The 23,733-nt window shown below is 41.0% G+C and overlaps 1 protein-coding gene across 5 annotated transcripts in view; it reads right to left on the reverse strand.

The window, feature by feature from the left end:
- Positions 1–473: 473 nt before the first annotated feature.
- SHQ1 (SHQ1, H/ACA ribonucleoprotein assembly factor) overlaps positions 474–23,733 on the reverse strand; it is a 141,905-nt gene continuing 118,645 nt past the window's right edge. For 2 of the 5 annotated variants that reach the window (XM_037492829.2, XM_037492821.2), the window contains one exon: positions 6,924–8,182. In XM_037492829.2, coding sequence (XP_037348726.1) covers positions 7,642–8,182 — 541 coding nt within the window. In that variant the 3' untranslated portion in view covers positions 6,924–7,641. Of the gene's footprint in view, positions 506–4,662; positions 4,863–5,808; positions 5,993–6,923; positions 8,183–23,733 lie in introns of those variants that run through there. The other 3 variants (XR_005121881.2, XR_005121882.2, XR_005121876.2) reach the window with 3 other exon arrangements.

A 23,733-nucleotide genomic window follows, 5' to 3' on the forward strand; every position in this document is an offset into this window, starting at 1 on the left:
TCTGGGGGGAGTGTTGCCTCAGCATGAACAATGAGATGGGTCAGGAAACAAAGGCATGACAGTTGAAAGCTGAAAGTTACCCCACTTTAGCAGCTTCTCTTGGGAGAAGAGCTGAGCACTTCAGTCAGGCAGCTACTCCTGGAGGTTGCTGAAATGGATGGTAGATGTTTATCAGTTACCTGTCCCATTTTGTACTCCTTTCCCATCCCCCAAAGCCCCCATGACTTTGTCCCCAGTTCCAGGGGTGCCTACATCCAATCAGCATATTCCATTTCATTGGCCAACCATGAATGATTCAGTTTACCTAAACAGATCCAATCACAGCAAATCTGATAACATTTGCCAGGGGTGCTGGAAAACAGGTAATTTATTTTCTGATGAATGTTAACAAGAAAGTAGGAAGCTGCCGGTGCTGACGACAGCTTCCTTGGGAAGCAAGAGATGTCCACTTTGGAAAGATGCCAGCATTGAGAATGGTAGAGCAGAGTGAAGACACCAGCAGGTCCTGGAAAAGAGGGTGCAAAGGGAAGCATATAAATTGAGTTTAAGTCATACATGTGTTTTTTTTCTGCTGGGTGCAGCCTCTCCCGAAGTCCATCTACTGCTGGACTTCTCAGTTCATGAACTAACAAACCTTGTTACTATTAGAAATAGTTGTGTCAGGTTTCTTGTTGCTTACATGAAAGGCTTCTGATTTGATCAGCAATAAGGGAAATAGGTGTCCTCTGGACTCCAAAAGCAAGCAAAGTATAGAGTGAAGTTCAGTAGAACTAGGGTTGATGAGAGTGTGGTATATGGCTCCAAGGCTACTCTTGAGATCTAGAAATGTTTGAATCTTCCCTTGAGAGAGTAATGTGACTTAACCTTGACTTAACCCTTATTTGCTTCCCTTTGCACCCTCTTTTCCATGACCAGCTGGTGTCTTCACTCTCTCCTCTGTAACTTTTCTCTACCACAGAGATCTTTCTAACTCATATTTCTCCTTCCTAGTTGAGGTTGCAAAAGTTACTCCAGTCCACTCTGTGACTTTCCCGAGGCATTTCTCACCCTCCACATCTGCTGCCCAGGGCCTGATCCTCTCTACAGCTACCAATCCAGATTTCTGGGAACACAAATCTGATTATCCCAGTTTTGCCTGTTTAAACACACACAGAAATTGGGATCCTGTTGCTGAAAGGATAGGCTGGATGTTGGTATTTCTTCAGTTTCTCAGATAGTCCAAATGTGCTACCAGAGTAAGAACCCCTGGATTACTAAGGTTTTCCAGGCCAGGAAACCCCACAGCTTGCCCCTGGGTCAAGTTCAACACTGGGCCCATCAGCTAAGAGCAGAGCCATATGGTCTCAACATGCCCAAAGCCTCCTCTACCAGGGGCTGTGCCTCTGGAAGTGGAGACAGGCCCAGCTTGACATGCTTAGGAAAGACAAGTTTTAGCACAATGGGCTTAAGGAGCGATAGCTGTCATTAAAATCCTTCCATTGCAGTGACACCAATGAAGCTCTGAAAAGGCCTTTAGCAGGAAGTTAGCCAATGACATGGGAACTACTCGTGATCTCATGTTAAAGGAGAAAAAGGGCTATAAAATTTATGTAGTACATGATTCTTTAAAAAATTCCATGGGCATATATTTGTATAAATGGGTATATATTTGTATACATATACACAGAAAAAAAGATTGGAAAAAGAGATACAGAAAGGTAACTGTGGTTCTCAGGTGAAACATTTCACTTTTCCTGAAGTGAAATGTGTCCAGTTTAGAGGACTGGCTTGTACCCTTTTGTTTTTTTGATATTAACATGCATTTATGGAAGGATGGTTTGGTAGTCATATATGTAAATTGGACTTTGGTAGCCTTTTTTCAGTGGTCCTCTGTACCCCATTTGTTTTTAGTTTTTTATTTAAAAATTTTACACCAGTCTGTACACAGAATCCTAGAACCCACACTCTAAGGAATAGCCTGCTAGGAATCTCTTCCCAGCACTGATCCCTTCAGCTTGTGGATTCAAGTCTCTTCCAGCAGGACCTTCCTGGATTCGGTGAGAGATCCATGGACAGAAACTATTTCTAGCCTGAAAGAATGCAAGGTACCTTCTGGAGGAGGTGGCATTTGAATGGGACTTAGAGAACATGATGTGTGTACCTAAGCAAACTACAGAGAAAAGAGAGCTGTGCGCTAGCAAACTTGTAAGGTAGGAAAACACCTGGCATGTTCAGGAAAAGAAAACAGTTAAAATTTCACTACAGACTGTGGATTAGGTCCTAGATAGGTCTGATTTTTCCAGAGGATTTCTGGGCTAATGGTCGAACTGCAGGAACCATCCACACTTCGGGCCAGATGATTGTAAGTGGGGCTCTCAGCTGCTGCTTCCCCTGAATGCTCACTTGAGCTGAGCATTTGGGGAATGTCTCCCTGAAAATAGCTCAAATGCCAAGAGCATTTCACAGTGACCACTTAAAATACCAAGAACCGAGTCCTTAGCACGCCATCTCAACTAGGTCGAGGTTTCCAGCATGTCTGAGATGGAGGAGAGCAGATCCTAGTTGTGCAGCTCCTCCAGGAGGTAAACCTTTTCCGTTTGTTTTCTTCAAGTGCTCAAGTATCTCAATTCCACATTCATCCTTTCCCCGAGCTTATCTTTTCATGACTTTTGAGAGCAGTCTTCCTTATCTAGGAAACAAATGCCCTCCATAGAGAGCTCAAAACAGCAAAGTCATTTATCTGTTTGACATGTGTTTCTGTGTTTGTTTTCTCCAGCTTTGAGTTGTGTCAACTGTGGATGGCTGTGCCCCAGTCACTCGAGGGGCATGAATCAATTTCCAGCTGCATTTATCATTTGCTGCCTTAAATCAAGTCTAATCAATGCTTCTTTTATTTGGTATGGATTGAAACTATATATAACACATGCCAAAAAAAAAAAAAAAGCGGGGAAGGGACCATGTAAAGGCAAGAGAGGACACAGTGCAGGTCTTCTGATCCCATGCAGACCGGGTAAAGGAGGAGTCAGAGTCCTCAGTAGTTTTGCAGGTTTTTTATTGGGGTTCACCAGGCATATGGCAGGCAGGGGTCCTGGCTGGGGGGCTGTCTTCACTCTATCTGGGCTCTCTAGCGTTCGTTCTGCTGCTTCTCGGCTTCTCTTTCAGCTTCTGCTTCGGCTTCTACTGCTGCTGCTGCTGGGGTCCCCGTGACGCCGTCCTTAAAAGCACAGTCTCAGCCCAGGTGAATCCCATCTACCTATGCCCACACCCTGCTCCAGGTGCCCGCCATCAGGCATGCATTCAGGACAAGGATCCATCATCTATCCTGATGGCGGAAGGGCAGAAAAGCCTGATATTTTCTTTACCCTACAGACCAGATCCCAAACAAAAATTTCATTGGGGATTTAGATGGATGAAGTGAAGGAAATATTTGCAATCTTTGATCTGCTGTAGTGGAGATGCCTAGCCAGTCAGATATTTGTGTTAATGACGCTTTACTTCAATCTACCTGAACTACAATGACAGATCACTTTATGAAGCGAATTTCTACATCTTTAAAGATTTCGTGAAACATTGTGAAGATCTGGTATATTTTTTAATAGCACTTTCATTCCTATGTCTTTAACTCATCTCTATTTCTTTTAGAAGTGTGTTTTTTCACCTTTGACTACATGGGTCAATCACTAGTTAGAAGATGTAACATAAATAAAAATCTCTTTATAACAAAATAGATATGCAGGAACTTGACTCCTGGTGTTCTTCCCTCAACTCTTGGTACCAGAATTTGATCCATATGACCAAAGTGAATTTTTCACTAGCAGGTGTGATAACCGCCTCCCAGCTGTTCGACCAATTTAGAATGTGGTAGGGAGCAGCCCTATCTCATTTGTAAATTAATCCCATGCCAGTGAAAGATGATATTGGCATAGTTACTGGCACCGAAAACCCATCATGCCTACAGCAAGGCCCCCTGCATTATTCTTCAAGGATAATGGGAGAGACAGAACAGAGAAAAATAGGTCAGTGCTAATGCAAACCCAGAAGATGAGGCAGTGCTGTGATTCATTGATATAATTAATATTTCTATCTAATCTGCTGAACTGTGTAGACTTTTACCACTTGCATGCCTCTGAAGCGATTAACAGGGCTGATTCATTTTCACAGTGCCAGTTCCCCCAGCGACCTGTTGTCAGGTAGCTGAATAGACCCTGTTCAGCTCTGGGAAGCAGATAATAATAATAAACTGTTATGGTGACTTACTACTTTCCAGTTTATAAAAAATATTTTGAGACATATAGTCTTGTCATCCTGTGAGATATGAAAGAAAAGTTGTTCTATTCCTGTATTCAAGATAAAGGGGAATGGCTGGAGTTTGGTGTGATCCCCCTTATGTGCCAGTCACACCTGAACTGTGACTGCAACTCTATTCTTCCTCTTATCAAGTCCAAGCTGTGGTTCCTCCCACTAGGTTTTCCCAACTTGTCTTTCTTCCCCATCATCCAGAATTCTCAGGAAACTCGTATGGTTATAGAAGATCCCTGGAGATGTCTGGCAGCTTGTCCAGTATAAAAAAAATAAAGGCGGCACCTTTGAATATGTCCTGGATTACAGAGATGGTAGTGTTCTTAACCTATCTTAAATAAAGCCAGGGTAATATGATATAAGAAAGCTTTAATCCCCTGCGAACAAAGGGTAAAAGAAACACTGCAGATATAGAGTTTAAACTTCAGGTGCTTACTCCCCTTGTCTTTAAGTCGTATGAGAACTGTTGAATGAGTGCCTTTGCTTTGAGGATATCCGGGAGGGATCATGTTTGCTCATTCTTTGAGGAAGAGAGTAACAGGTTTTTCTGCCCAAGTCTCACAGAAGTAGATCCTGTCAAGATTCTTAAGGAAGGATAGAAGTTGGCGCAAGGAAGAATTTCCACAACTTTAAACTTTTAGACAACTTAACATTAGTAAAAGTAAAGGCGAGAGTTACAGAGAATACATTTCAAACTGGCTGCAGGTAATGTACTACTGAGGAGAAAATATATCTTCAGTGGTTATAGGGATTTGGAAAGCTCTCCAGCGAGCCTGAGAAAAGGCTTGAAAATCTTTGACAAAGCTGGTAAGAGTATTCAGGAACTAACATGTGTGGCAAATGGCACAGCCACCCCAACTATCCTGTTAGTACAACCTGGAATCTACATTGGAAATATAAATACTCCCAACTTATGTAAGCCCAGAGTAAAAGGGATCAAACCCTTTCTGGAAATTAAAAAAAAAAAAAAAATGCTGCTGAGATTCATACATATCAGATTTCATTTCCTCCCAAAAGAAATTGGCTTATTTCATTTGTTCATTCATTCAACAAATACATAAGGTGCACTGAGAATATGGGCTCTGATGATTCACAGATCCAGCTCCCTGGGAACTTACACTCAAGTGGGAAAACACACATTTAAAATATTAGTGGAGACTTATGCTTCTAATTTAAGATAGAATAATAGGGACCGGATTTACTCTGTCATAATCAAAAAAGAAAAACAGAAATAACACATGAAACAATGATTTCCAAGACACTGGCTATCAGGCAATGAGAGAGCGATGCTGAGGGATGGAAAACAAGGCAGGTCATGTGTTTGTCTCACAACTACCTTAAAAGACTGTCCGGGCTGTGTAGAGAGGGACAACCTTGTCAGAATCCAGACTCTGGAGCTCAGGAGACAGAGCCCAGGTTTAGGGAGATAAGGCAACTAGAGTTTGCAGACATAGTACCAAGAGAAGGGAGCTGCAGAGAACCCCAGTTATCTAGAGAAGGCTGCCTTCTCATATGCAGAAGAGTACTTACTGATGAGAGCAGGTAAGTGAGACCAGGAAGAAGCCATCTGAAAGGACTGAGGGAATAGCATACGGCACCCACAGGTGCCCATTTCCAACAGCAGACTGAAAACTCCTGATTCGCAGTGTTCAGCAAAATCTTTCTTTAGTATTGGGAAATAGTTTATCCTAGAATGAGCACTGTCCCAGTCCTGCTAACAAATTACAAAAACAAGACCCATTAGGATCAAACTATTCCAAGTACACCCCAAAGCAAAGCTCAAGATATTTATAAGAATACATATCATAACCAGCACTCAACAAGGTAAAATTTTCAGTGCTTCACATTCAAACAAAGATTACAAGGTATAAAAAGATGACTCATAGTGAGGACTTGTATCCAGAATCTACAAAGAATTCTCAAAACAAAATAATAAAAAAACCACCCAGCTACAAAAAAAAAAAATAAAAGGCAACAACACAGCTTTAAAAAAAAATTGGCAAGAAATTTGAACAGACATTTGACCAAAGAGATGTGGTAACAAGCGCATGAAAAGATGCTCAATAAAGTAAATCTTTGAGCCTCCCCCGGTGGCGCAGGCAGTTGAGCGCAGCGCTGTGAAGCTGTCCGCAACCTCTGCAGTGCAGTTTTGATCCCGGCCAGCCGGCGAGGGTCCCACATGGGGCGGCAGACCTCTCCTGTCTCGCCCACTGCTCCCCTCAGCAGTGTATTTCAGTCAGTCTGCCTGTTCTGTTCCCCACTCTCTCTCTGGTGAATCCTCTCACCCTCCCCCACATTTGGCCTGTACCCCGGTTCTTGTATGCACGAATAAATAAATCTTTAAAAAAAAAAAACTTAAAAAAAAAAAGTAAGTCTTTAAAATGCAAATTAAAATGACAATGAGATACTAGCACATAAGTGGTAACAAATTTTTAAAAACTGTCCATATCAAGTGATGGCAAGAGTATAAAGTACTGGAACTCTCATACTTGACTATAGGAATGTAAAATGATACATTCACTTTGGAAACTAGTTAAGCAGTTTCTTAAACTGTTAAACATTGACCTACTGTAAGACTTAGTCATTCCTCTCTGATGTATTTACCTAAGAGAAATAAAAGCATTCGTCCACACAAAGATTTGCACACAATGTTTATTTCCAACAGTCAGAAAACCTGGTTACAACCCAAATGTCCATCCATAAGTGAATGGATAAATCTATTCAATGAAACACTACTCAGCAATGGAGAGAAAAAACAGATCCATGTTATCACACTGATGAATCTCAAAATAGTTACACTGAGTGAAATAAGCCTGAAATTAGATTAAAAAAAAGAGTACATCTTACATTATCCAATTTACACTAAATTAGGAAATGCAAACCAATGTATAGTAATGGAAGGCAGACAGATGCTTGCCGGGGAGGTAGGGTAAAGTGGAGGGTTACAAAGGGGCATGAGGACACTGGACATGATAGTTAAGTATAGCATGTTAATTGTTAAGTGATGGCTTCCTTTGGTATATATACATACAGGTTTGTCAACACTTACCATATTGTACACTTTAAATACATGTATTTATATGTTAGGTATACCTCAGTAAAACTATAAACTATATCAATGGGCACAATAGTCTATAGATTTGGGCAGAACTGTTATCTTCATCATCAAATATTTATTACACTTCAGTAAAAACGTTACAGTTTATTTTTAAAACTGCAACAAGGAACTCAACAGGTATAAACATTAGTTCATTGAAAAGCAATATTGAATACCCTTATAACGAAAAATATAATGTGAAAATGAATTCTAATTCAGTCAATAAAAACCAAACCTCACATAATTCTCAACAATGAGTAAAATCGCTAGCAATCGCTTGGTGTCTGCCTGTCGTTTTTGTCCTGGACACTGCTGCAGTTTCCAGGCGCAGTGTCGGAAATCCGAACGTTAGTTTGCAGTTGTTCTCCAAGCTCCTCTATCAGAGGCTTAGCCCTGGGAAGAGCCGAAGAAGGCGTGCCTGGCTTTCCCTGAGTGACATCAGACCTCAGGAGGGCTGGGTTTCTGCCTCCCCCACCAGCATCAATAAGTAGGACACTGTTTTCCTCAACAAACGGACCTGGAAAGGAATTTACTGTCTTAGATTCAGTATTTTCGAGCTCCTCTTGTTCTGAATCTGAAACTTGGGCCTCAGATGATTCAGTGCTGTCTGTTTCTTCAGAATCACTTGCCTCAGAACTGGAGGTAGATGTTGGCTGCCTGGGAACAGAATGGGTTGCTTTTAATGCAGTTTCTTCCTGCTGGACAAGAAGTGCTGCTGCTTCCAGTTCTTCTAGTTCTAATCCCAGCTGGGCCTTTGTCAGAGATACTTTCTTTAAGGCTTCAGCAAGAGCTGCCAACTTTTTGGATCTTAAAAAACAATTTAAGAAGAAAGATTAAGACCATTCATTAACTGGCCTGGGGATAACAGGGTATGCAGCTTAAAGAAATAACAAAATTAAGTTGATTCTTATTTCATAAGACACACAGGATAAATCCCCAAATGGACCCAAGATATAAATGTACAAAATGAAGCTAATAAAGTATGAGGAGGAAACATAGAAAATACGAGATAAGACATTAGAATAAAGGAGGTTCTAATGATATTTCAAAATCTAGAAACCACAACATAAAAGACTAATAAGTTCAACTAATAAAAATCAGTAATTTCTATAGGGGAAAAAAAAGAAAAAAAATCATAAAGTCAAAAAAACTAATGCAAAACTGAGAAAGATATCTGCAATTCATATCATAAATCAAGGCCTAGTGCTTCCTAAAAATGGACATATAAACACAACCCATCAGAAAAATGGTCTAAAGATACAAGCAGACAATTCTCATAAATGGTAGTGCAAATGGCTCTTAAATATATGAATATTCAACTTCAATCAAATAAGAGAAATGCAAATTAAAGTCACATTAAGATATATATTTTTTATTTATTGGATTGGCAAAATTCCAAACATTTGATAGTACTGCAGGCATGACTGCTATGGGAAAGGCGTTTTCATAAAATGTTGGTGAGAGATTAACTAGGTACAACCGTGATGAAGGAGAATTTTGCAATAACTTTTAAAATTGAAAATATACGTAACCTCAAAAAGTACCACCACACCTGGAAATTAAACACATATGTATATGACACAGGTCCAAGGTTATTTACTAAGCAATGCTTTTGATACCCCCCAAATGAAAAACAACCAAATGTCCATTACTGTGGGGCTGGCTTATAAATGACAGCATAGCCGCACAAAGGCGGAGTCTGTAGGTGCACAGGGAGTGAAGCTCTCTGTGTAACCCAGATATACTGTTTAACAGCAGCAACAAAGGGCAAGACACATGTATATGCTACCTTAAGTTAACAAAGAAAAAACATACAATTTGTATGCACTTACACACTAGCAAACTCCAGAAAGCTACAAAAACATTAACTAATACTAGGGCAGTGGAGTGGTGGGATCTGGGAAGATGGAGGATGGTACCAAGAGCAAGACATTTCACTGCACATTATCTTTAAACCTATGTGAACATAATACCCATTCAAAAGTTTTAAATGTACAAAAAAAGACTTATTTGAGAGCACAGAGTGCTTTCTATTTTCATCAGTAAATCATTTCATGTTATTTCAGAAGGTATTTTTCTAAATTTATATCATTACATGATTTGAATACAGGTTTTCTTTAACTTGGATACATTTAGTTGTTTTGGTTTTGAAGCAACATAGAACAGACTGCAGAGTCCAAAAACTCTCTACTATTCTACAGAGGAAAATCTGACACTGAATAAGGGAGACAGTGAGTGAAAATGTGTGTGGACATGTAGTCTTCATTGCTCTACCTCCAGAGGTTAAATAAGCATGCAAAATAATGGGTTGGAGACAAACGGATGAGTTCACCAGATAAAATCATTTGTAAAAGTATAGTCCATCCCATGATAATTGGGAAATGAGGCTTCATTTCAACAGAGCTGAAATGAATGAGTGGCACAAAGGGAATTAAAGAACAGACGGTGTTTTTCATCTAAGGGTCTAGTTGGATCTGAGACCCTTTCTTCTCCAAACATTTGGCATAATGATGACCTTGTGAAGAATGTCCCCCTCCCCCTCTCCACAAGGACCTGCAGTCAGTGCCACAGGGTGGGCGAAAACACCGCGGTTGAATGATATAAGGCAATGCCGATCATTGGGGCAAGTTTCTCTTAAACTGAGAAGCTCCTCCCTGAATTTCAGTGCTCTAGTTTCTAGAGCCTGGAAAAGGAAAGGTGAGGTGACTGGAGAAAAAATGAAAACAAAGGGAGATCTGCTGGCATCAATGATTCACTAAAGACATATAAAACACTCAGGTGAGCTTTGATATCTGGAAACACCACTGAAAGCATAGGTATGGAATGAGATGGCTGCCATTTACACTCATGTCCAAGATAGTAGTAGATGACATCCACCATACATTTTGAAACCTTGACTATCAGTGCAAAGGATTTGGTTACTGCTGGCAGACCAGTTTAAAACATCTCTGGGCCCAAGGCTCCACCAGCCTAGGATCTGGTTCACCAACATCTTTCTGCTGAAAGGAATCCCCTCTAGGTAGTGAGACATAGTTTTAAGAGCATGAGCTTACTTGGGAAAGACAACAATGTCTCTTATTAAATCATAACATTCGAAAGAAACATTTTAAGTAAAAGCTTCTACCTCAGGGACCATACATCTCACATTGTTAATAGCCATGACAAATACTTTCCACAATACTTGAAGGATGATGTTCCACAAGCATCATTGTGTTGCTCTGAACAACACTGTGAATTAGTTTCATTATTTCCCTCAGGTTATAGATGATGAGACAGAAGTGTGGAGGGGTGAAGAGCTCTGCTGGACTTCATTAGCTAACAATGGGCAGTCAACACTGTAAACGCAAGCCTCAGAGCTCCAGCTTTCTATTCCACCATGCAGCCTCAGGGGTATCCAGGCTCTGAAATTTCCTTAGGACCACAGTCTTCACTCCTTCCCAATTGGAGCGTTCCTCAACAGCTTCCAAATGAGTAAGTTCTGACTTGCACAAGGCCCAGAATTCTCCAAAATAGCTATGGTGTATCTCTTTGGCTTAGCCTTCTTTAACGAAGTACACTCAAAGCTTTAACTACTGAGATTTAGAATAGGAGGAAAAAAATTTAATTATTTCTGCAGATATTAGTGAGTACAGATGGTATCAAATCTCAAGCTCAAATTATTTGGATCTTTTTACAGTCCATATATAATATAAATTATAATGTCACATATGTTATATAAAAATTTATTTATCGTAAGGTAAGGTAAAAAGTATCAGGCTTTTCTGCCCTCCCGCCATTAGGATAGATGACGGAATCCTGTGGTCCCGAATGCATGCCTGATGGCGGACACCTGGAGTAGGGTGTGGGCATATTGTAGACGGGAATCACCTGGGCTGAGAGACTGGGCTTATAAGGACAGCGTCACGGAGACACCGGAGAAGCAGGAGAGCAGAGAACAAATGGAAGAGCAGAGAGCAGAACCACGAGAGAAGCAGAAAGAATGCTGGAGAGCCCAGAAAGAGCGAAGACTTGCTGGGGGCTGGGAAGCTGGCAGCTCCCCAGCACACCTGCCTGCCGTGTACCTGGTAAATCCCAATAAAAGCCTGAAAAGCCACCGAGGGCTCTAGGACTCCTCCTTTAAACCGTCTGCTGGAATCATAGAAAACCTGCTCCGTGCCCTTCCTGCCTTTACATTTATATAAACAATTAAACTTGGAATCTCCAAGCCCCTCACCTGTAACCCTGGCTCTTATTGGCAAGCTTACCACACATACAGGGTGACTACAAAGACAGTCATGTGACCCAAACAGGCACTGCTATTACCAGCTGATAATTATCTTTATCCCCTAGGGAAAAGTTTGTTTCTAATTTCTTGGATCACACTAATACCTATCTTAATAAAATTATACTGAAAACAAGTTTTTCTTAGAAAGATTTTGGAAATGCACTCCTACCATGATGTAACTTAAAAAAAAAAAACACCAATATGTTTAATATCATACATTATGTTTAAAGTGACCCATTCATATAAGTAAAAAATGAATTGTATGTTGTGATATTGTGATTTATAGTTGTTATATTTGGTCTTCATCCACAACTCTTGGCTCTGTTCCCACAACCCCTGGAATTTCCTAAGCGTTCAGAGTATGAAAAGTTTCTCTTGTCATGTGACCGAGGTCACTTCTGGGGAAGCACCTAAGGATGGGGTAGTTGCCAAGGGAACCAGTGTTACGATTAAAGGATTGAAACCTCCAGTTCCACCATCCTCAACCTCCCAAGAGGAGAGAAGGATGGAGATTAAGTTCAGTTGCCAACAGCTAATGATTTAATCAATTTTACCTATGTATATCAATTATACCTATGGAGTCTCCAGAAAGAAAAAACAAACAAACAAACAAACAAAAAAAAAAACAAGAGATGGGGACTCCAAAGTGTCCAGATTGGTGAATATGTGAAGATACGGAGGAGAATTTCATGCCTGGAGAGGACATGGACTCTCCACACCTTTTCCCCATACCTTGCTCTGTACATCTCTTCCATCTCGCCATTCAATCAGCAATCAATCAGCCATCTAGTGAGTAAATGGTTTGAGTTCTATGAGTTGTTCTAAGCAAATTAATCAAAACTGAGAAGGGTGTCCTGGGAACCTGATTTATAGCCAGTTGGTCAGAAGCACAAATAACAATCTGGGTTTACAATGGGCACCTGAAGTCTGAGATGGTCACCATGGGAATCTCTTACGTGTAGCTGGTTTGTCAGAAACTCAGGTACCTGTATTGTTACTGGAACCCAGCCGCCTCAGCAGTGGGAGTCGGCAGGAGCAGCGGTGTCCTTTCATCCTGCCGCTCCACCACAAGTCAGTGTGGCAGTTGCTCCTCAGAGCTCAGTAACTGCCGTTTGTAATGGACCAATCAGGTGCGAGCTCTCTAGCTAGATGGTGTCACATTTGAGTTGAATTCTTGAACATCTTGTTGGTTTCTGAGAATTGCTTGCTGGTATGGGAAGGCCTCTCTACACACATACCCACTGGAATTGGGCTCCAGGACACCACCAACTACACAGATATTCTGCTGGTGTCCCAGAATTGCTTGTGGGTGTGGGAAAACCTACCAATACACTTGATGGACGTGAGCTGTGGGATACCAACAATGCCATATATTCATCTTTGATTCTTCACCAAGCTGAATCATCTCTATATACCACTCTCACTACCTCAAGCTGGCTAGTTTCCTAAATTAATTCTAAAATTCTAAAACTTCACAGAAGCAGCATTGTTCTGCAACCATCCCAGGCTGGTTCATCATCAGTTCAGGCAGCTTAAAAGAGAACCTTGGAGCCCCTGGCATTGTCCCCACAGGTGAGGGGAAAACAACCCAGCAGGGAGACAGCAATTCGGGGCCCCCATGTGAATCTCTATATGCTCTTTCCTCTCATAGCCATTCTCTGGCTGTCCCCACCACTCTCCACTGCACTTCGTCCACTGTGACACCAACCTTATGTGCTCAGTTTCTCGGCTCAGGTGTGCCCTCTGGCACAAGCCGCAACATACTCCACGTGTCCACCATCAGGCATGCATACCCTGAGCCCAAACTCCCAAGTGCCTACTGCATTCAAGGCTGCAGGTGATAGCCACAGAGGCCAACAGCGCAAAAGCCTGAGCATCTTCATTTACCCTACAAGCACACTGAACTCTCCCTCTAAAGGACACTAGGATAAAAAGTGATTAAAAATTTCGAAATATGACAGGTGTAGAAAGTGACCCAATATTCTGAGGAATGAAATTGGGATTTGTTTCTATTCAATTGTGTTACACAGATAGCAGTCACTATTCACTAAAAAGGAAATTATTCCTTTGGAAAAATTACACCATGAAAGAGCAACCTTTTTGTTCTTTCAACCATTAGAACAATTAAGAGTTGGCTCAAAGTCTGCCATTCCTTGTAAATTCTAGAATCTAACGCTGTGATGGTCTATCCATTTTAGAAAGTACCTCATTTAATGTAGTTAGTGGTTTTTCACTGTCAAACTCGAAACAGATGAGGTCAGCTCATGTCAATAAGCCTTGCCAAATAACACTATTAGTTAACCAGAATGCTTACAAAAACCAGATACATTCTGATATACTCAACAAACACATATGCTGTGTTATTAGTTATAATACTTATAACTATATGTATTCATATATCTGTAAGTACTTATACTTTATAAATATATATACTATATACACTAAATATCATACACTTTAACCTGTCAAAAATGTATTCATTACAGTAGAGGTTCAGCATTTTAAAGAGATACACAGACCATACTAATGTCATATTTTAATAATAGCGAAAACAGGTTTTTGGGAAAGTTTTTGGAAATGTAATCTTACCATACAACTTAAAAAAAAAACTTCCGTTCTGTTTATATAAATTGAATACTATTCAATTTGGGGAATGTTTTTACATTTTAAATTGCTTTCTGACAAATTACAGTAAATACAACTACCATGAAAGAATATAGTAATCAGTGGAAGTGCATGCCTTTGCCATAGCTGATCTGGTATCAAATTTCCTCAATTATTTCATAGTTGGTGACTGAGTTTTAAGGGGGAAAAAAGAATCCATTGGCCTTATGAAACAGCCAAAGTAAGTGCAAAAGGAGCCCTGAAATGCAGGGAAAAGAAAACTGAGTATAAATAGAAAGCATACATCCTGTTTCTTGCTACAGAGCTTTGTCTCAAACTATCAATCAACTTTTCACCACTTCCTGCAATAGCAGGTCTACTATAAATCTCATAGTAAGTGACTAGGTTTCATTTCCTCTGCCAAAACCTGCTAACCTGCCAGGCATGACACACTGACACTACAGCCAGAAATTAGTAATGTAGGACAAGGCTCCAGTGAGACAACTCAAGAAACATTTCTTCTTGGATGGTGGAATATAATGACTTGGTCTTTTAATTTCAAAGGATACACACACACATATACATAGACATACAGACAGACATGTAATATACACACCATCTCAGGTTCTATATCTGGGAACAAACAGCACATTAATTTCTTTGTAAAGGATATTTATGAAGCAACACCAATTGATGTACAGATGAACACAGAACTGGTTCAGAGAGACAGACCTTATGTGATTTGTCAGATATTTAATAATTCCAGAAAACCCAAGTCACTGAGCAGAACAGTACATAGCTGTTTACTCATTCAACAGAGCAGGACTGTCGTGAGGAAACCACAGGATGGTTTTGGTTCACCTGGTTCATGCTACTGTGATGTATTCAAGAAGACATTTCACTGTGCATCCTAACAGTGGATAGGTATTCTGAGTTTTCGAAGTCTTCCACTCCCATCTTATCTTGCATAGCCATGTGCTTCAGCCTGAGCATGTGGTAAACATACCAGCACCTTTCCATTTTCCTGTTTCAGTATTGTGAAAGCAACATACTTCTCAAACATTGTATTTTGTAACCAATGAAAGTTTTAGCATTTAGTAGATGCACACAAAGAAATAAATACATTAAACCACTTGACCCAATTTTTTTCTTTTGTTGAATATGCCAGGAATTTTGGAAGCAGTCATTTTCATTCTGCTTTCAAGATGGTAAAGAGACAAAAGACAAATATGAGGGCCTCTCTGGTGGCACAAGGGGTTAAGCACTGCACTATGAAGCAATCCGCAGCCTCTGCAGCATGAGTTCGATCCCCGGCTGGCCAGAGGGCAAGCCACATGGTGAAGCAGACCTCTCCTGTCTCACCCGCTGCTCCCCTCAGCAGTGTATTTCAATCAGTTTGCCTGTTCTGTTCCCCACTCTGTCTCTGGTAAATCCTCTCTCCCCCCCACCCCCCACATCTCTGGCCTGTACCCCAGCTCTTGTATGCATAAATTTTTTTTTTAAAGACATAATTTGAAAATTTGACCAGAACCACTTCTTTAGACCACAAAACTCTCCTTTGTATATCAAGTTCAGAAGAGTAAGTCTTGGTGTAAGAAGTTGGAGGACAGGGAACAGAATGACCCAAAGCTAGACTCTGGCACCAGAAATGGGTTTCAGGTAAATAGAGATATTACCCCCTCACCTTTCTGAGTAGTAGGTAGGACATGAACTATTATGATCAGTTTTACCATTTGTGTCCCCAGGCAAATATTGTTATCTGTGTTTCATGACGTGGAACAGCTTAGGAAGCATTGCTTTAAAAAGACTAAATAGACTACTTTGTAAGACTCTCCTAGGTAACATTTTAACTAAGTACAGAATGTAGGAACCAGCATGGGAAGACTTGGGGGAAGAATGTTCCAGAGGAGTAATAAACAAATATAAGGCCTTGAGGTGGGAAAGCATTAGTGTGTGTCTTTGGGATGGATAGAGGGGGGCAGTAAGTATAGCTGGAGCCCAGTGACCTGGACAAAGATCCAACTCCCCACTGAGGGCAAGACCCCATAATATCTGGTTCCTGACCCAGTTCACCCCTTGTTTTGCCTCTCAGAAAAATAATTCTGGAGATATGTTCTTCTGCGCATATGCTATTACCTAACATACCCAGTAGCTACCTGTAATCAAATATACTATTATTTCTGGAGATGGTTTTCACTATTAAAAAAAAAAAATGGCAGACAGAATAATCTGCCAAGAGCTGTCTTAAAAGGTACCCCCAAAAAACCTTTAAGAACTGATATTGAGTTAGAATCCATATGAAAATAAAGCTGAATGAATGAAGTCACACACAAGAGTATATACTACATTCTCTCAGTTATTCAAAGTTCTAACACACACAAAACCAATGGGTGGTTACAGAAGTCTGGATAGAAGTCACAGGGTGGAACCTGGTACACAAAGGGGCTTCTGGAGAGTTCCTCTAAGGCTCCAGTTCTTGATTTGAAAATTACACAGGGTCTCCCTGGTGGCGCAGGTGGTTGACTGCAGTGCTGTGAAGCTGTGTGCAGCCTCTGCAGTGCCTGTTCGATCCCCACCGGCCTGAGAGCAGACCTCTCCTGTCTCACTGCTGCTCCCCTCAGCAGTGTATTTCGTCAGTCTGCCTGTTCTGTTCCCCACTCTGTCTCTGGGGAATCCTCTCACCCTTCCATGCATCTGGCCTATACCCCGACTCTTATATAAATAAATCTTAAAAAAAAAAGAAAAGAAAATTACACAGCTGTTTCACTTTATCAGAATTAATTTTTTATATACTTAGGAATGTGTACATACTTCAAAAACAAAAACAAAAACAAAATAAAAACAGCAACAAATTGAGTCCTGGAAAGGCAGTCTCAGGCTGATGAGTTCTGGAGAAGGGGATGGAGTCAGACGAGGAATATGTTCTGAGTACAGACAGGTTAACAGAAACAGCTCCAAATTTCTCTGGACAAACTATCTGGATTTTTAATACAACATTCTTCATCTAAATCTTACCCATTCACTGCCCGTCAGTGCGCTACTCTACACAGAAGTCCCCTGTGGACGTGCACAGCTCATTGCCAATGAGGCTATTCCTGAGGCACTGGGTCAAGTGCTGTCTTTGGGTCATTTCCAATAACAATTTTAAAGGCATTTCCGCCAGGACCTTTGATCTACAGATTAACTTTAGTACTTTCTGAATTAACTATAAAATAAAAATTTCTATTTTTCCTTTGAATGCTATTTCTGAGCTTCTAATACTTCATCTTCTCTATTAAAAACCCCAAAACAAGCCACCAGGAATCTTTATAACATTTACAGGAATATTTTACTTCAAGTGAGTTCTTTTATCTAATTAGTGTGCTACAGAGTAAATCTTACTTTCTCAAAACAGATAAAAATGAGAATAAAGGTTTATAAAATCCCATTTTATATTTTCAATTCCAATTAAAATTTAAACAGTTTCCCCCTACCCTCCCAAATGCCATTTCCTGGGGACAGGGGTGGGAAGAAATCTAGATCAAAATTTTGAGTGCTCGTTCTTTATCATCATCATCATGATCATTGTAAGGGAACTGGCTAAGATAAACTCTTTTTTGGTTGATTCCAGTGGCTTGGATCACTTTTATTTTTACAACACAGATCTCTGTGAAAAGACAGTTGACTTGGACATTATGATCAGACTTCAAATAAATTCTGAAATTCAAAGCTCTCTTTATCTAAAAAGCTCTATCCATGTGCCTTCTGATACACGCACATATAAAGATAATAAAGACTCAAAGTAAACATTTCTAATGTTTATGATAAAGTGTTAAATTAATCAACTCTGTTTTCATTATTTACATTTCCTAAGAACAGAAAGAACTACTCTTCAAACTTAGGGGGACTTTACATATTGTCCCTTCGGGAGTTATGCCATTAGATTGTCATTTAATTTCACCAGCCAGAGATTATCTCTGGCTAATTCACTTCTAAATAAATCCTCTATTTCCTTAAAATTTCTACAGAAATCCCTATATTGTACTGCAAGTCAACAATGCGTTATTGGAAACCCTTGAACCTAAATGAGTTTCAAATTTTTGTTTTGCCTCTCAGAAAAGTAATTCTGGAGATATGCTCTCCTATGCATATGCTCTTACCTAACTCCCCCAGGAGCTACCTGTAATCAAATACACTAATATTTCTTCAGCAAAATGTATGGTTAGTCATGCCAAGTGGGATTAGTAAAGGCTGTAAATAGCCTCAGGTCACCAAATAAGTTCAGGCCAGTCAGGTTTTGCTGCCAATTGCCCTGAAAATGTTTTTACTTTCAGAACCTCTGGATTTCAGGCTTGTTGACCCGGTCCAGAGCATTTATGCTGAGCTGCAGCTTTTCAGTTTAAGTGCCTAAGGTCCAAGGTCTGTGTTTTGACAAGTATTTGTTGCTCACCTACTAAGTGTCAGGCTTGGCAAATATAATGGAAACAAAGCAGAATATCTGATCTGAAAATCAGATCATCTCACCCTGTTGCAGCAGAGAACAAGCCATCACACAACAGGAAAGGCAAGGAAGGAACATAGAGGAAGGTCAGCATGAGCACCAGGCACATTTGACTCAGGGCACTGGAGGAGAGTCTCCTCCCACACAGAATTCCATGCAAAAACCCTTCTCTCTGGGGCTGGAAGCCTACCAAAGACCTAATTCTGCCCAGACTGACCACTTTCAATGCTTTCCTTGAAATTTCAATGATCAAATTCTTTGCAGAAAGAAACACATGTATCTTTTTTCCTGCTCCTACTATGCTGGTCCCTACACTAATGTTTAGTCTGTCTATACAGTGCAGACAATTCTCAAAGATTCCATACTTAGAAATTCACCTGTTCACTAAAATTTATTTGTAACTTCAAAATTAAATACCACTTTGTGCTTTCACGGTCATTCATGGACACACACAGAACAGTGAAAACTTTCAGTCACCCAACGTGTATGCTCCCATCTGAGTCTAACAAGGTGACACTCTGCCTTCTCTTTTCAAATCTCATTATAAACAAGTGTCCTTTTCACTTGTTTCACTTGTGTCCAGTGAGTGTCACATTTTTTGCTTTGGGGGACTTTTGGTGGATAATTTCTCTGTTTAAAACATGCCTGTATTTAGGTTTTCTAAATTCCTGCTATAAGTGAGACCATCCGGTATTTTTCTTTTTCTTTCTGGCTTATTTCTCTGAGCATGATCCCTTCCAGCTCCATCCACATTGCTGCAAATTGCATGAGTTATCTTTTTTGATTGCTGAGTAATATTCCATTGTGTATATGAACCACATCTTCTTGAATAAGGGACCAGGAAAAAACCTAATTATAATAAAGTAAAAATCGAAATCAACAAGTAACTGTAAACCAGAAACACACTGGGGGGTGGGGGTCGGGGAGGGAGTCGGATCAAAACAAGGGGGGGTGGGAATTGTATGGGGACTATAACCAAGATGAAAATGCATACATTGTGCAAAAATGAAAAATGATGTTAAAAAATGTATATAAAAAAATGCCCAGTTTTTTTTTTTCACATCTTGCAAGATGGTGGTTGAGAAAGCTAAGAAGGCAGCAACTAAAGAAATCTGAAGCCCAGGAGGCCAATGCTGGTGGCAAGGTTAAGACCAAGGCCAAAGTTCTAAGAAGGGGAAAACCTGCTGCAGCTGAAACCCTGTCCTAGGCAGAGGACTTGGCAGCTATTCCCCAACTGCTATGTATTCCAGGAAGCCCATGTACAAGAGGAAGTACTCAGCAGCTAAATCCAGAGTTGAAAAGAAAGAAAAGGTTCTTGCTGTCATGACAAGACCAGCTGGTGGTGACAAGAATTGAAGTACCCAAGTAGTTAAAGTTCACAATATGTCTAGATACTGTCCAACTGCTGATGCACTTCAAAAGCTGTCAGCGCCACAGCAAAAAAACAACAAAAAACACACACTTCAGTCAGCAAGTGAGAAAACTGAGAGCTGCCATCACTCCAGGGACCATTCTGCTCATCCTCACTGGTGCCACAGAGGCAAGAGGGTAGTTTTCCTGAAGCCATGGGGCAGTGGCTTCTTACCTGTGACTGGACTTCTGTCCCTCAATCAAGTTCCCCTGTGTAAGGATACACCAGAAACTTGTCATTGCCACCTCCACCAAAATTGCTATCAGTGGTGTGAAGATTCCAAAGTACCTCACTGGTACTTCAAGAAGCAGCAGTTACATAAGCCCCAACACCAGGAAGGTGAGATCTTTGACAGAAAAGGAGAAGCACGAGATCAAAGAGCAGCACATGGTTGATCAGAAAGCTGTGGCCTCAAAAATTCTGCCCTGAATCAAAGCTGTTCCTCAGCTCCAAGGCTACCTCCACTCTGTGTTTGCTCTCACGAAAGGAATTTACCCTCACAATTGGTGTTCTAACTTTCCTACAAAGAATCTAATTAATGATCTTTAATGAATAAATAAATGAAATATTCCCCAAGTTTAGCGCTGAATTGCCATCTAGTCTTCCTATGTGTGTAAGGATTGAACTCCTGGATTGTGTCTTATGGAGAAAATATATGTGTCAGATAAGCCGTGTTCAGGTAATGTTAATGAACTAAGGTTTCTTTAAACAGAAATAAACATAAAATGAGGGTGTGGATTGGGTAGTTGATGAAAATGCCATGAGCAGAGACTACCAGGAACTTACCTCTGTGTTTCCCTTCTAGGAGCAAGAGCCGAGTTTGCTAACTCAGTGTCTGCAGCAACTTTATAGAACACAACTTCTGTAAATAGTAAGAAACCACTGTAATTCAGTAATGGCCATAAGACCACAGAGGGCCAGCCATTTCAGGGTTAGAGTAGTGGGGAGAAAAGGGGCAGGCAGAATTTCCAATAGAAAGGGTAATCTAAACCGAAACTTTCTTCAAGTCTACGAGGAACTGTCCAGTAGAAAGTGGGAAGGTTTTAGTGATGTGGGAACCATGAAATCACAGCATAAGGTCAACACCATTAGGTACATGGCTACCCTCTGGGACTGCAAGACAGACTGACAGCATCTATTTCAGATGTGGCGGGAAGGGGAGATGCACATAGGATTCTCTATTTACAGACACAACTATTAGAATAGAAATTCCAAAATGTCCAGGCCGTGGGTCCTTCTTTTTCTTTTATCCCCATTAAATCTTCCAGGCAGTAATGTTTACACAAAGCACGGTGGTCTTCAGAGTGACACCGGTGCTGCCGGCTCACCACACTGCACTTGAACAGACTTATGCTAACCACGATTCAGGCACCGAAAGGACCAGTTTGGCCCCAGACTCAGCACACACACAGGCACGGCCACCTCTCACACACAGGGAATCAACGCTAAAGTTCACTTAGGCTTGCAGTATTCAGTGACTGCCTTCGGAAGCCTTGGACTTGAAAGTCGACCTGATAACAGAGCTGACAAGTGCTCACTGATAAGAGAATCAGAAGTGGGAAAGACAGATTTTCTTAATACTAGCTATGCTCTTTCAAAAACTATTTGAACTAAAATGAAAGGCATTTGTCTAAGCGATTTTAAAATGACAGTCCCTAGATTATCCAAGGGGAAATAAAATTTTTTTAGTAAAGGCAAATGAGGTCAATAACTAGTATTTCTCCTTAATAAAGCCTTGCTACTTAAAGGGTAACCTCTGGACCAGGAGCAGTAGCATCACTCCAGAACTTGTTAGAATTGTAGAAGTTCAGACCCGCAGACTTCTGAATCAAAGCCTGCCTTTTAACAAGCTGCCCAGGGATTTGTGCATATGATGAAGTTTCAAAAACACTGTTCTAGCCAGCACTGTGACTGTGTGCCAGTGGTAATTACTATGACCACACACTTCTCCAACTCTCAATATTGCTGACTCTCGATCTGATCAAACACATAAGGTGGAAGGGGCATGGAGTGAGATGCAGAGGTGAGCTTCTCTCCTCCCGGCAGTGCTTGAAGGGGCAAGCAGTTCACCCATCTGTAACACAGTCTGGTTCTGCCCAGCCCTGTCTCATCCAGACACATACCTCTACTAGCATTCGCACACCACGGGCACCAGGTGAGTAGTGCAGGGAGCCCCACTATAATGGTCCCTTGGCTCAAGAGTTCTCTAAGCCTTGGCTTCTCTTCCGGGCCAGCTTGATCCCAAGACTCAGTCTCAGAAACACTTTATCTTCTGACCCTATCTCTGCAAAGCTGGGGTTTTATACATTAGCTGCTTTCTGATGCAAAATCTTCAAATTTTATGGGGACCCCCTCCTGAGGTCAGTGTCCAGATACTGCCCCTCTTACCGTCTCTGTCCATTTAGATCCCGACCCCTCACCTGTCTCCTCAGCCCCTACTCCCGACTGGAACAATGTAGCATTGCATTTTCCAATCTTTCAATAAATATTTACTGAAGGCACTCATGTGTGTATTGTCCCAACAATATAAGCAAAAATTCCTGTGCTTGTGGAGCTCATACTTTCCATAGGAAAAGACAGATATTGAAGAAAAAATATATAACGTGTGAGTGAGTATATGACCTAGGGGGGGAAAAACAGCAGAAAGACAGCCTGGGGAGCTAGGATAGCAGGCATGCAATTTATTATTAGTGTTTAGGGAAGGTCTCCCAGAAAGGGGACACACACTGGGCCTCCCTTGGTGGCACAGGCAGTTGAGCACAGCACTGTGAAGCTGTCCGCAGCCTCTGCAGTGCCGGTTCGATCCCAGCCGGCCGGCGGGCGAGAGTCCCACATGGAGCGGCAGACCTCTGCTGTCATGCCTGCTGCTCCCCTCAGCAGTGTATTTCATCAGTCTGCCTGTTCTGTTCCACACGCTGTCTCTGGTGAATCCTCTCACCCTCCCACGTATCTGGCCTGTACCCCGGATCTTGTATAAATAAATAAATAAATCTTTAAAGAAAAGAAAGGGGACACACACTGAGTGGCCTGAACTGTGGGACCTAGAGCTTTATTCTTGCCTTTTTCTTATTCCATTTTTTTCTGGCTTGAACTTCTAGTCCAGTAATTTCATTTCCTGCTCCCAGTCCTAAAAGCCATCAGTTCCTACAAGGTTATCTCTAGTCTCCAGATCATGTATCCCTGTCTAGAAAACCACTCCTTGTATCTGTCCCCGGTGTGTGAAAAATGGCAATGGGTCATCTTGTTTCAAAAAGGGAAGTCGCAGAGTTTTAGGAAAAGAGAAAAAAATCACGCCAAGCCAGAATCACTTGTTATAAATACAAGACAGACAAAGCTCTTTGAGGGTTCCAGAATGCATCATTTTCCAACCACCTTATCTCTTCTAAGAAACTGATTGTCAAAGAAGTCATTGGAAGACCTAGCACTCAGCCACCAAGGAAAACAAGGAGGGAAGATTTTTTTCCATCTATTTTTCACTTCTATATCTACAATCTCTGATGAGTTTGTTTTATATTATTCTTTAGTTTTATGAATCACAATATATTGGCAATGAACTACAGTCTAATAAAGAAAACCATTGCTTCAATTTTTGCATGTGT

This window comes from Talpa occidentalis, unplaced genomic scaffold (assembly GCF_014898055.3).
Source record: "Talpa occidentalis isolate TD23 unplaced genomic scaffold, MPIMG_talOcc4v2.1 talOcc4.10, whole genome shotgun sequence".
Taxonomy (NCBI): domain Eukaryota; kingdom Metazoa; phylum Chordata; class Mammalia; order Eulipotyphla; family Talpidae; genus Talpa; species Talpa occidentalis.